Source organism: Chlamydotis macqueenii, chromosome 1 (assembly GCF_036417535.1).
Source record: "Chlamydotis macqueenii isolate bChlMac1 chromosome 1, bChlMac1.mat, whole genome shotgun sequence".
Classification (NCBI taxonomy): domain Eukaryota; kingdom Metazoa; phylum Chordata; class Aves; order Otidiformes; family Otididae; genus Chlamydotis; species Chlamydotis macqueenii.
The window spans coordinates 145826019-145841086 of NC_141556.1; the positions used below are offsets into that span (position 1 = coordinate 145826019).

The 15068-nt window shown below is 38.6% G+C and overlaps 1 protein-coding gene across 5 annotated transcripts in view; it reads right to left on the reverse strand.

The window, feature by feature from the left end:
• The window catches only part of MGAT4A (alpha-1,3-mannosyl-glycoprotein 4-beta-N-acetylglucosaminyltransferase A), an 88013-nt gene that overhangs the window by 32669 nt on the left and 40276 nt on the right, over positions 1-15068 (reverse strand). For all 5 annotated transcript variants that reach the window (XR_015261299.1, XM_086769183.1, XM_086769191.1 and 2 more), the window contains exons 6-9: positions 4440-4486; positions 3739-3852; positions 3049-3124; positions 1505-1619 (exon numbers count right to left, since the gene is read on the reverse strand). Coding sequence is in view for 4 of the 5 variants with exons in the window: in XM_086769183.1 (XP_086625309.1) it covers positions 1505-1619; positions 3049-3124; positions 3739-3852; positions 4440-4486 (352 nt within the window). In the remaining variant the exon portion in view is untranslated. The remainder of the gene's footprint in view (positions 1-1504; positions 1620-3048; positions 3125-3738; positions 3853-4439; positions 4487-15068) is intronic.

Here is a 15068-nt window from a genome sequence, read left to right on the forward strand (position 1 = left end):
GAGAGTTGCAAGGGGCTCCCCAACAGAAAATAGAAGTCTATTTAGGGCAACAGCTCCAGTAAATTACCTAAATGCTTATTTCTCCGTAATAGGCAGCTCCATTTCCTGTTTCTCCCTTTCACCTCTGAGGCCACAAAACCAGTCCCATAACTATTTCAACAAGAGTGCATCTCTGCTGGTAGCCCAAGACAACCAGGCAGATCGGTTATGTGGTAGCCAGATAGATAAGGAGACTTCCTTCTGCCCATTTCCTCTCCTCCTCTTCATTGTTTCTGTAGGTTAGACTGACGGGTAAATGTATGAAGTACCATTTTGTACTCCAATACAGTATGTTCAGGAGACAAATACTGCTCTTCTTTCTACTCAGTGAATCTCTGAGACCCTGAAAGTCAGGGAACCTGACCTGTGCCTCAGCAGCACACCTGATGCTGAGCTGGAAACAGGATGGTACTTGCCATTCACACAATGCCAGCCTTCTCAGTGCTACCATGACGGATCACTGAGCTAAAAATGAACCCATTCTCTGGGAAGTAGACCCAAAGTAAAAACAAGAGAACAACAAAAATTTCCAAAAGAATGAAAGAACTCAGGACTGCAATTAGTATCTGTCACATATAGCATTTTCTTCCTGTTCTGAGCTCAACTTACAGCCTTTGCATTGGAAACATTTGTGTTGACCACATACAGGAATCTCCACAGTTTGAATTAGCTTTTGATTTTTCCTTGCATATCTCCAGCTTAGCACTTTTCAACACATCATGACACATCACTGCAGTAATGAAATAAACTTTTGATTTGTAAAATCCCTTCAAAATTTCTCTTTCATTACTTTTCTGTCTAGCACCGCTCAATAAAAACATTAGTGTAAGAGGAAAGAACCATAATTTCAACAGCACCCTAGTAGTCAATCCACAACATGCTGCATTAGCTTCTCTCACTGTTGTTCACTGCAAATGACAGATAGACTTTAACTACAACTAAGAAGCAGCAGGCTGCCCTAACTTCTTGATGGAGCAGAAACATGGAGATAGAACAGGCTTTGCAATCAAGACAAACTGGTGCCTGCTAATTCTTGGAAATTTTGGCAGAAACACCAATGAAGTTGGTTTAGGTGGATTTAGTTTTCATGCTTTTTTCTTTTACTTCAGTCAGTTGTGTTTTAATGACATTTTTATTTTAATGGCAGCTAAATTCAAAATAAGTAATTCCTTGCTCTTTACCTGTTAGTATTTTCATAAATTAACTAACTTTTGGTTATGAAAATGCCTTCTTTTCCAACAATTTGAGTTTGTCTCAGTCATACAAAAGTATATGAAACAACTGGAAAAAACACTCCCCAAATCCCCGCTATGAGTTAAACCAGAGTTCCTAAAAAAGCCAATGAATTTCTACTTCATGGTCTATTTCCAGTACAGAGAAGATAGCTTTGAAGTCAGATCACTATTAATTCAGAGTCTGAAGATGAAAGTGTTCTTTCAAATTACTAAAATAAACATTTTCTTACCAATGAAACCCAGCTGAGAAAATTCTAGAATCATCCAATCTTCAGAAGCGAGCTGAAGTGCAAAATTCTTTATTGTGCTGAAATAATTTTGCTTGACAACGATGTCATCTTCAAGCTAGAGGAAGGCAGCAGTGATAGCAACATAAATAAAAAAAGAACTCCAGCAGAGCAATAGGAAAAAGTACAGCTAGGAAATACTGATTTACAATACATTGCTAACACATAGCCATATATTTCTGACACAAGTGCTTCTATAAAACTTAGACACTATAGCCAAGAATAATTATTGTAGGGGTCACAGTCTGTCTGTTTGCGGAGAACTAATCCAGAATCTTTCTGTAGTAAGAATCCACAAATGTATCTCATCTTACTACTACAAACATTGCTTTTCTAGCTTCTCTCTTCAGAGAAAAATCATCCATGAAATAATATTAGACTAAGTGACATCATCAGCAGAACAAGTAGAATATCTGTATTGTTTGTATGCAAACGTGACTGTTTACTTATGCACCTAACAGCACTGAAAGAATTTCTCCTCTGAAACAAGAAGCTAAGAGACACATTGTCTACAGAGGTGGGATTCATTTCACTTGACGTTAGCTGTCCAACAGAAGAACAGGTGCATAGTCCAAACTAAGCATCTAGTCTGGGCAGCAGAACTGCCAAGATGGGCTGCTACAATCCTTTTAATTCACAGTAAGGGCAGGGCACTGCTTTTAGGATCCTGCTTCTCCCATTCTTTATCACAGTGTATTCATGCTCTCCCCCTTGTGCTGGCACTAATATTTGTGTGACTGCCTAGTTTCAAAAAGATTCGCATGTCATTGGCTGTGCCAGGAGAGCTGAGTTTCCAACAGCTCTCAAAGAGCAGTCAGCATAGCTTTGTAAAAACTAGATGAGATGAGTCGGGCTTTATAGCCAAAGGACACAGTCTCAAAATCTAAAGAAAGATCCTAACTGCAGTTACTTGCTAAATCTGCAATACCTGCAGGTAAGGCTTCTCCTCCAAAGCAGCAATACACAATAGGAACAATTCTGAGGTAAATTAAAATTAAGAATAGCTTAACTCTGTTCTTGAAAACCTCTTTTAAAAAGGACAAAGAAAACAAGTCTAGCAACACATTGAAAATGTAGCTATACAAGACAGCCATACTGAAGTGATGCTGCACTTGCCTTCAAAAGAAAGGAAACATGGCTTTTAGCCAGATTCCCACTCAAAACTATGCTGGTGTTTTTTTGCCTAGGCGACTCAACAGTAACTCATTTAGGCAACAAGTTAAAAACAGCAGTTAAGCTGCCTGCATTTCTTCGCTTTTTTGCTAAGCATCTTATGATAAAATAAGTCATATAGGACAAATTGTTTTCTACTCCAGTGTCCTCCACAAATTACTTCTTCTTATACCATAACCTCCACACTTAATACCCTCCTTCAACTATAGAATCAAGTTATCTCCCTTCTACGATTGTTCTTCTAATGGGTCCAACAGAGTAATTTCTGGAGACTTATTTCAAAACTTGTCTCAAAACAAAGAAGATAAATTTACCTGAATGTAATAAACCCCCTTTTTCTGGGCATACATCATAAGAAAACAATAATCCAAGTTTTGTTTTGTTCTCCATCTGAAATAAAATTAAAACCTTAAGTATTAAGAAAAAAAAAGATATTTCAATACACACTGGCAATGCAAAGTAAATCTCACAGTGAAGAATGACGCATATTAGTGAAATGTTAGGACAGCTGCTTTTGGCATTGTTACCTCAGGAAATCCTCTGTCGGAAAAAAAGGAACAAAGTTTTCGCCTTATGCTTTAATACAGACATAAAACTCATTTAACTTGAATCCGATTTTGTGAAAACTATCTCACGTTTCTCTAAAAACCCTTGTACATTTTAACGGTAATTCAGCAGGAATAACTGGGCTTTAGACTGTATTTCAGAAAGAAAAATAGTAAGCAAAAAAAGTCTACATAAAAAAAGTATATCAAGTCCCAGTTCTCCTCCCAAAATTTAACACTAAATGAATTCAATCAAGCATAGCATTAGGCTCTGATCATGCAGAGAACAGCATGCAGATAGGAATGAGATGGATTCACAGAGCACTTTTAGCATCCCCACACTTTCAAGAATTACAGTAAGAAAACATTTCAAGAATTCACATCCCACTTGCCATTTCATAAACAACAAAAGTGTGGGTGTGGGAGGAGATGGGAAAAGATCTGGGAGAATAAACTAACCTCACTCTCTCTTTTGAGTCTCCAAATGTCTCTTTCAAGTTTGTCAAGTCAGGATAGTAAGTTGCAGGAGGGGCTATTACTTCCACCAAGCCAGAATTGATCTCTGTAGAAAACCTGTCAATAGAAACATCCTGAAGTCATATGAGAGATTCTGAGTTCTGTAGATTTCCTGCTTGCTTTCTGTTGGTACAGTTATTATGTCTGTTTACAACAATGACTTACTCAAATGAAGCATGTAAAATAAAAGTAGTATACAAAAAAAAATTGTTTTACTTAGCATCTTTTCAGAGCAGTATAGCCTCTTGCCCAATAATCAGAATTCTAACTAGATTCTAAACACTTCTTTTGCCATTTTTTTTTCAGAATCTAGTGGTTTTTTTATATAGTTCTTTTTGAACATATGGCATACAAGGCCCCAAGATGTCATAAATTTCCATTCATGTTAAACCAATCCCATCTGCTTATGTTGCAACAAATAATTTAATTCCATTTATTGTTTTATAATTTAACTGACTGGATCACTGCCTCTTAATTTCTCGCCTATTACTTTTTTGTTCAAAATCCAAACCCCCAAGAAACAAAAATGCATTTTCTCATACTTCCAGAATACTTTTTATTTTTTATCACAACTTGATTTAGGAAAAATCAAAAAGCAAACCCACCAATAAGCTAAGAATTCCCCAATTAAAACTACAACTTACTCTTTTTCCAGGCTTGCAACAACACTGTTAACATAATCAAGATCAGTCTGGAAAAAAAAAAAAACAAACAAAAAACCAAATAGAATACTTAATAGTTTTAGAGCTACAGTTTAAAAGAACCTAGTAAGCTGTACTTGAAAATTAATTTCAGCACGTAAGACACTTGAATAACACACCACACGTGACACTGTGTCTTACGTCAAACAGAAGAAACTTCTTTTTGTAAACAGAGGGGAATAATATTTGCCTCATATCTGCTTTTTATAGTTCTAATCCAACTGTTGGGATTTTCTTGCAACTTCCCATGCTCTTAATGACAAAGTAATCAGGAAGCATTTGTGTAGGAAGAACTTCATATTATTGTTATGTAATAACAATAATATATATGAAAATATTACCAAGGAAAGCTTTCTAGAAAACAGGGCATTGAACACATATGCTGCTTTCAAAAATACATCTCCTAAACTTCGCATTCAAAGCACAGATGCCCCAGCTATAGCAATGAACATGCAGTTTTCCTAACTAGAGTTGCTTTTTTGCATCAGAGACTAAAGTTGAGTGACTATCAATCCTATCAATCACCCGGCTCTTAAAGATGCACAAATTCTAAAAATTACTTGTTGGTTAAAATACAAATTGTGACATTCTGTAAAAGTCTAGATCATCTAACTTGCTAGAATTGGCCAATTACTCAACCTATTCACTTGGTTGTAGACATCCATTCCAGGAAAAGACAGTTTGTGAACCCATAAATGTGACCAAGAACCCTGATCTTTGTTATACTTACTAATCTAATAATTTGACATAACTATTTATCAGTTTTCAAAAGAAAATTTACAGTCTATAAATCAACCCAGATTCTGATGGCTCATGAAGATTCCAGAGAAATAACTGCCTTTGAAATGCTGGGAACAAAGGAACAGTTCATTTCTTTTTCTGAAGAATTTGTATTGCAGATTATCATTAAAAGATTATACACACAGAGAATAAATCCCTCCCAAGCATTTCTATAGAACCATTAATCTTGTTTAATAAAGGTGCTTACTCTTTGATCTTAAAAATCACCATTCCTGTTTTTAAAGATTTATTTATAAAATCCAACATAATGCCAGTGACGCACACTTTTCCAAAAAAGACAACAGCGGGTTTCTTCCAAAAGCAAGTTCTAAATGCTACAAGAACATGTGAGTAGAAAGCATTTGTCATTTTTCACACACATTTTCTTTGTAAGTGCTATGCCTAGTGCTGGACAGAAGCTCTAATAAGCAGATAAAGTGCTCATAATGTAAAACTTACCCTGCAGGGAGTTCCACACAAAGTCACAAGTCCATACGGACCCTGATATATCACTAAGTCTTTAAATACAAATATGGATTGGTCACGCACAGTTTATTTCTGGAATGGAGTTTAAGACACAACTTTTTCTGCTGTGTGTAACAGCAGATCAGTGACCTAGTGAGTACCTAAAAATAATTTTAGTATATCCATCTTTAATTTAAATATTTAACTTTTTTTTTAAAGCTTTTAAACATTAAAAATACAGAAACTGATGTTTAGTCAGCACAGGAAAAAGACAATTTGAATTTTCAGTTGGCATGCCAAACTTCAATTACCCAGTCTAGCATTAATAACCCAAACACTTGTTAAACAGTCCATACTGTAGTTGCATAGAAAAATGCAAGATGTTTTAATATACAGATATATAATATATGCACATACACACACAGAGCAGAAACACAGCTAGTTTCTATACAGTATTCCAGAAACTAAAATAAATGCTGAACTTCATCCCAACTGGAAACATGTATTTCATCACAAGTCTGTGCCTTAGTGTAGGCCTCCTTAGAGTGCACATAGTTTTGACCTATTTTGCAGATACACAATGAAGCCTTGCTAGTGCTTTTAAAACCTTACTCACTTATACAGAATGCACCACAATCAAATTAAAAAGAAAGTCTGGAACAAGAGGTTTTAATCCCTACTTCTCCTTATTTGTTTGTGTCCTTTAAACAAAAGGTTGGCAGCTTCCCAGTCAGAGCTACAATCACAATAGCTCCACATTAAAGAAATGTAGCCTGTAAATTTCCAGCCTCATATTGTAATCTGTGCTGCTGTCACACAAAATCAAGATGGTCTGGTCTAGCGCTGCTGAACACAAATTACAGCAAATACCATTGGTGCTTTAGTAGGCAACCTTCCTTCTGAATCAACGATCACTGTATCAGCATAATGCTAAAGGAGATATCACTTTCAGAATGAAAAAGAACACTGAGATTAAAAGAGTTGATGCCATTTTTAACATGAGCATATGCATTAAAAACTTGATATCTTGCCATTATTTCTGAATAAGCAGTTGCATTTGTATCTACCAGCAGCATCTGAGATTCAGAATCAGGATTTCAACACCAAACTCTTCCCCTCAGGATTGCAGGCTGACTGTCATCTTTCCACATCAGAGCTCCCAGAGGCAACCAACTTTTCCTGTTACGCAGCCTAATACTAAGCAGGATTTTTGCCAACACCCTTCAGCTGCAGACGTGTCCCAAGAAGGTGGCACTTGCAAGTTATTTCACATAACATCACCAAATAAATATGACAATAGCCAGTAAATTTGATCAAGTTGTGACTATACCCAAGGGAAGAGTTAACTATACAGAAGACTTTGCAGAGCAGCAATGGAAGGAAATCTGGAACAGCCAGATAATTGCTCTAACCTAACAATCTTCCAAGCAGTATCAATAAATTCAGTTAGCAGCTGAAAAGTAACAGGGGAAAAAAAAAAATCTACTATTGACTAAAGTCTATTCCCCATTTTTGAGGAAGAAAGTGTTTACTGCCTTGACAAAATAAGATCTAAGGTCCTCTTTATCAACCTGCAGGACACAAGACTGCTGAAAATAATTATGAACTAGGTATTACATGAAGGAGTAATGCCCTCATCTTCTCCAAGAACCTTAAACAGAACAAGACAAATCCAGGTTAATCAAAAGGTAATCACCCATGAAGGACAAAATGTAACTCTTCTTCAGGCTTCCAGTGAAGATCATCTGGTAGTTACCAGGTTGACTTTGGAGCAGCTATAATTAACTTAAGTTCTGCTTCATGTTACCAGTACTAGTTGCAACTATTGAAAGCAAATGTCACTGGTCATCCTAACCAAAGTAGTACAAACTGTATCACTACAGCTATGAATTTTTTTGCCTGCCAAATCAGAAGGCAACTACAAAACCAGAATTTTTCCTTAGTAAAACTCTTAAGATTGAAGATTAAATAATCCCTAGGAGTTTGAGACCAATTAAAAAGAAGCAAGATTTAACATTTTAAGAACTAAACACTTGCAAAATTGTTATAGGCCACAACCAAAGAGTTAACAGTGCTAGCCACAAAGATGCACCTTATCAATGAATCACATCACACTTACAAACAAGTTTGTCCTGTTAGGTGGATCCCTGGGAACGATAGGAAAGGCATAAGCAGGAATGGTTATTTCAGGGTCAGAAGTACAAATCTTTACGCTTGTTCTTTCTTCCTAATCTTCCTATAAAATTACTGTTCTCCGAGAGAAAGCAAGAATTCTTGGAGCGAGACATCTGCCTTTTTTTCATTCATACCAGGTCAGAACAAAGATTGATCCAGTTTAGCATCTTGCTTCCAGCAGTGGCAGCCATGAACAGATACATAGCAAAGAATAAGAACAGGACAAACATACACAATACTCCTTCCTGCTACCGTCTACATCCCGACTACCTTCAATTTAGGTTACTTCCTGAGACAGATGTGATTTTGCGTATTTAATATTCCTCAGTAGACTCCTCTTCAAGGTGCCTCACTAGTATCCCCTTGAGCCTATCCAAATTTTCAACCAGAAAATAAGATTTTAGCTTACAAGATCTATGTAGTTTAAGTCTGTGAATATGGCAACATCTAAGGTTTAACTCCTTGCATCAGCAATTTTGATGAGAGACATATAGAGTGCTTTGATGACTCTCTCTAAAAGAAAACTCAGAGCTCGTTGTTGAACAAACTGAAGTTTTAGACTGTCAGTGAAATAAGTTTTTTAATTTCCTCAGTTTTTGTAAGATGCTGCCCTACAATTCTCTTAAGTACCTTCTCTAGTTTAAGTGAGGCTGTATTTAAAATTCACAATTATTCTAAGGTTTGTCTGAACGAACAATGTTGTTCATAACAAACACACAAAGAACCAGAGTAGCAATGAACTTTCCAATCTTTTAAATTTATTTTTATGACTGAGCATGTGCATAGCAAAGTAGTAGAATATATTAGCTAGCAGACAAAACAAGAGGTTAGAAAGTTCTGATTAACAGCTAGCCAACTATCAGGCAAAAGGCCAAGATTTCTAGCTCTAAGAATCAAACCTTACATACTCTTAAATCCTACCTACTTCATACCTTCAAGAATGACAGAAGGTAGACTCTTTCTCAAAATTAAGGAAAATCATGGCACTTTAGACGAAAGGTCTGTCTACTGTGTTAGCCAGCAGCAGATGCACAGAAAAAAAAAGATGCAATCATAGAATATCTCAAGTTGGAAACGACCCATAAGGATCATTAAGTCCAACTCCCTGTGCCTCACAGGACTACCTAAAACTAAACCATATGACTAACAGCTTCATCCAGACGCTCCTTGAACTCTGACAGTTGATGCCATGACCATTTCCCTCGGGAGCCTGGTCTAGTGACCGACAGCCCTCTCAGTGAAGAGCCTTTTCCTAATGTCCGACCTGAACCTCCCCTGATGCAGCTTCATTCCATTTCCTTGTGTCCTACTGCCGGTTCACCAGAGAGAGGACATCAGCACCTCTCCCTCTGCTGCCCACCTTGAGGAAGTTGTAGACCGCAATGAGGTCATCCCTCAGTCTTCTTCAAGCTGAACAAATCAAGTGACCTCAGCCACTCCTCGTAAGTCTTGCCCTCAAAGTCTTTCACCATCTTGGCCCCCTCCTCTGGACACACTCTAATAGTCTGATGTCCTTCTTATACCAAGGTGCCCAAAACTGCACATAGCAAACAAGGTGGGGCCGCACCAGTGCAGTGCGGAGTGCAATAAACAGGGTATGTACAGAATGAACCCTCCTTCCTTTCATATACCTCCTAGTTCTCGGTAATCAACAGTTTATAATTCCTAGATCTGACTGGTATCCATATCATTAGATTCAACAGCTCCTCCTGATCTGCTCTTTGTGAATTTGCCTCATTCATTTCAGAACCTATTTACTCACTCCTGTTTCACAATACCCAGTAGCAACAAAGTCCACAATTTAGCTACCTAAGTAGCTGTACCAAGTACAGCTTTAGATTTTGCATCTTAATCTCATTTAGCAGCACCTAGATTGCACCTGTATCACTATGTCAAACTGAGAATCGGTTATAATACGCATATGTAAAATCTAAATGAGCAAAACAGTGAGTCCAAACAGGGCTGGACCCAGGCCAACACAGGCAGAGCAGGCACACAAACATTTTTCATCAGATCATACAAAACATCGTCTTGCACTCTAGCAGTATTAACAAGACATGGTACTGGCAGAAGAAACAAGAACAGCCTTGAAGTTGACATCTACATTTCATCGTAAAGCATGGGATTCCTGTCCCTGCTTTTATTTCCTGTCTCACCCCTCCTGCAACAACTTATCTAGTGACATTGGATACATTACAAATTAAATTTTCCTTAATTTGCCACTCTTACTCCAGTTCCCATGACTTGTCCACCTGAGGTGATCAGAAGTGCTAAACACTGGACTTTGGCAATATAAAGTGCTACAGAATGGCAACTGCCATGAAAAAAATTAAACTGTATGCATCAACATTGGCACCTAGCTAGAGAAAAACTTCATTTTTACATCAGGTTCTCCAAATAAAGTGAAAAAACCAAAACCAAACCTACAAAAAAGATAGTAAAACATGATGGAATACTATGATACAGTGTACAAGCAATGCAACTGTAGCATTTTCTTGTTCTGGAAGTTTGGCTTTGTCCTGGTTCTGGCTAGGATAGAGTTAATATTTACCTGAGCTGGGTGGAGAACTGAAGCTGGTAGCCCCTATGGCTGGGATAGTTAACTAATTAGCTAACAGCTGGGGTTAATTTACCCAAATTAGCCAAAGGGCTATTCCATCCCATCTGACATCATGCTCAGTATATAAGTGAGGAGGGTGCTGAAGGGAGGCCCCCTGCTACTTGGAAGAGACTGGATGTAGAGATCTGTTGTGAGCTATTGTACTGTATTTGTGTTCCATCACTGTTTTGTTTTCTTCTGTCATTACTGTTAAATTTACTTTTTGTTCAATCTCAACCCACGTGTTTGGTTTTTTTTTTCTTCTGGTTTTCTTTTGTTTGCCAAATCTCCCCCTATTCTCTCCGAGAGTGGGAGGAGTAAGAGAGAGACTGCGTAGTCTGGTCCCCGTTGGGGCTGAACTACGACAGGCTTGCAACCTTAGCTTTTTTTAAAACCTGTAATTTTCAAGATATATATTGAAATGCGCTGCAAAATGTACAAGTTTTCAGCAGTTGACTCTGCTTTGAGCAAGGGGGTTGGACTAGATGATCTTCTAGAGGTCCTTTACAATCTCAGTGATTATCTGAAATGTAGATCTTGCTTACAGACCAAACCTCTGTTTGGATTAAATTTCTATTTCAGTTCTCAAAAAAAAAGTCAGTTTTAGGACAAGAAGTGCAAGTAGAAGCAAAGATGGCACTAAAAATCCAAAGTTGTTTTTTCTTTTTTACAAGACACTAGGAATGGAAATTAAGACGTAGAATATCAAAATACTACAAATTCAAGAAAATAAGCTACAGGAAAAGAGGGGGAAATTCAAACATTAACTGTACAGTACATTCTAAACAATGTGGTTTGTCTAGGCTGTTAGATTATCTAGATCTTAATTCTTAAATGAAATCAACCATACCTGACTCTTAAATTACTCAAGAATATCTTACAAAAAAAAAAGAAGAAAACCTGGGAAACAACAATACTAATCTGCAAAGCGTGATCATTCCATTGCTTACTAATTTCTACAATTTTATTTCATCTTTCATCATCCCTGTAGAACAGAGCTGGAATAATTTTACAATGTACTTTAAATAATAACAAACACTGCAAAATTGAACAGGCTCCAGAAAAGGCAAAACAAACATGAATTTGCCTTGAAATTGAGAAAGCACATATGAATATAATTACCTATATACAAGGCATTAAAATTCACATAGGAAAAAGCAGCCACTGAAGTGGCATTTGGACCTATTTTTGGATATTTATGCAGTGAAGAGAAAGCCCAAAGGAATAAAAGCGCAGCAGTGGTTTCCAGTCATTGCAATAGCATACAGATATAAATAAAGACTGTGGGAAAAGGTAATAATATCTGTCAGAGTTCAACAATTGCAGCTGAAAAAAAAAGAATTTTCAGGAATATAGTGTCTGCTTTTAGATCTGAAGCACCAAATTCAGGGAATACATATATGAATACAGGGAAAATGAGAACAAGATGCAAAGCAAAAAACTGGAATGCATAATACTGTCATAACACAGTCCTTTAATGTTACATAAGCAAAATGTAGCCTCTGTGTCCTACATGAGCTAATGACTTCATCCCTTTCTTACTGAAAGTCCTCTCTCTACCACAGACGTAAAAAACATCTCTCTCCAGTCATTTCTGCAATTAACCCAGTTCAGTTCAGTACAGGGTTTCACAATGCAAAGCCTCTGACAGCAATAGCAGGAATGTAAGTACACTCTCGTATCACTCCACTCTCATTCTTCCCTGCCCTTGCGCTCTGCATGTCAGCTCCTCAATTGTGAGGGCATATGTCCACATGGATTGTGCTGTGAACCACAGCACAACATCAGAGAACAAGTTCAGCTTTTAAGGCAGCCAGCCAGAACAAAAACATAAAGGGACAATTCAAAATAGGATATTCAGTTGCAAGTTATGTTAGTGTCATATAGCCTTCTACTAGTTTTGTGCATCTTATAGATGAAGCCTGGTTTACAGAGTCTGAAAAAAAGGAGAGTATGTGACCTAACAACCTAAGGAAACTGTCTTGTCCTTGGGTGAGCCTGTAAATCATTGAAAAGGTCTAGACGGTTTGTTTTCCAGAAGATAGGTAGTTGCTGTGAATAGTCAAAAGCACCCTTCTATGATACATGTTCTTTATTCAGACGACAGAAGGAATTTGTCCTCATTATCATTAGGCCAAGGCAGTCCACAATAGCAAAATTCTATAGTGTTGTCCAAAACTCAAAGTGTCAATTCAGTCAATCATCCAGGTATGCACTCACCTGCTACAATGCTTCTGAAATAAGATTATTGTTACTTTCCATCTCACAAATACACTAGACATTACCAAAGAGATCATACACAATTTTATTAACAGTGATGTTCGAAGCATCAGATACCTTCTGAGATGCACCTAGGCCACAGTAACCATCTTATAGATAGAGAAGTATTTTGGTCACTCAAGTCTAGGGCTTGAGAAAAGAGTAGAATCTGAATTTTATCTTTGTGCTGAGATACTAATTTGTCTCAGGTACATGGAAGTTTTCAAATCCTGTCAAGGATCATTTCTGAGATCTAAGAAATATTTTTATAACTGGTTTAATCCCATGTAAAAACTTTGCTAGTCACTGCCATGAAAAGAAGAGTGTAAGATGCTACAACGGGGCCCAGTGTCAGCAGTCCATACTCTTTGGGTACCAAAGTTTAGGTGCCGAAGAAGCAGGGATTGCAACAGCAGCAAGAGAGACAAAATACTCCTTTGTTTTCTGTCAAGAGATCTGCTGATCAAAGATGTCTATAATTCAGGCCCGGAGCAAGAAGAGTTGAAAATATAGGCTGGCTTGTTTATTTTGCTGCAGAAGTTTTCCATATTGCACTCCAATGTTAATATATCCAAAACAGGTTCAGCAAGATTTGACCCAGCATGTGCACTCAGTGCTTACTTTGCTAAGGCTTTGTTCATACCAGTGCACAGGACAGTACCTTGCTGAGTGCTTTTGTCACACTGACCCAACCAGTACAGAAACTTTTCCTAAGAAATAATAAAGAAAAAAAGATTCTCCACAAAAGGAGGACAGAGAAAACACTATTGAAGGTCAACATCTTTTAATTCAGTAGCTACTGTTTACGTAAAGAGATGACACAGTAACAGTAAAAAAATATTCAAGATACTGAAGTTTTTGTGGCCCAAGTGAATTGTATACACGTGAAACAATAAAGTAAGATTTGAATAAGCAATATGCAGTAAAGTGTAATATATGGACTAGTGCTCCAAGAACAAATGGCTGGTCAATTATGGTGGACAAGGGATGAGCAACGGACATAATCTACCTGGACTTGTGCAAGGCATTTGACACTGTCCCACACAATATCCTTCTCTCTAAACTAGAGAGGTATGGCTTTGATGGACGGACCACTCAGTGGATAAGGAATTGGCTGGATGGCCACACTTGGAGAGTGGTGGTCAACGGCTCAATGTCCAAGTGGAGACCGGTCACAAGTGGCATTCCTCAGGGGTCTGTGTTGGGCCCAGCCCTGTTCAACGGTGACACAGACAGTGGGATACAGTGCACCCTCAGCAAGTTCGCCAAATGACACCAAGCTGTGTGGTGCCATGGTCATGCTGGAGAGAAGGGTGCATTCTAGAGAGACCTTAACAGGCTGGAGAGGTGGGCCCATGCAAACCTCATGAAGTTCAACAAGGCCAAGGTCCTGCACTTGGGTCGTGGCAATCCCAGGCACAAATATAGGCTGGGTGGAGAATGGATCGAGACCAGCCCTGAGGAGAAGGACTTGGGAGCGATGGCGGATGAGAAGTTTAACATGAGCAGGCAATGCGCCTTTGCGGCCCAGAAGGCCAACCGCATCCTGGGCTGCACCAAGAGGGGCATGGCCCAGTAGGTCAAGGGAGGTGATTCTGCCCCCTACTCTGCTCTGGTGAGACCCCACCTGGAGTACTGTGTCCAGTTCTGGAGCCCCCAACATAGAAAGGACACGGACCAGTTGGAGGAGGTCCAGAGGAGGGCCACGAAGATGATAAAAGGGCTGGAGCACCTCTCCTATGAGCACAGGCTGAGAGAGTTGGGGCTGTTCAGCCTGGAGAAAGGAGGCTCTGAGGAGACCTTATAGTGGCCTTCCAGTACCTCAAGGGGGCCTACAGGAAAGACGGGGAGAGGCTGTTCAGTAGGGCCTGTTGTGACAGTACTAGGGGTAACGGTTTCAAAATAGAGGGAGGTAGATTTAGATTAGATATTAGGTAAAAATTCTTTACAGTGAGGGTGGTGAAACACTGGAACAGGTTGCCCAGAGAGGTGGTGGATGCCCCATCCCTGAAAACATTCAAGGCCAGGCTGGATGAGGCTCTGAGCAACCTGATCTAGTGGGGGATGTCCCTGCTCCTTGCAGGGGGGTTGGACTAGATGACCTCTGAAGGTCCCTTCCAAACCTACATTCTATGACTAGGCAATAATCACAGAATCAGATGTGATCACCAGTGTACAGAATTAGCAAAATGCTTCTGCATACCTGTAGTGTCTTCCGATACTTACTGAAATTACTTGTCTTTCTGATATTTTTGGTCAAATCAAGGGCTTATAGTCTTTCCAATATACACTGA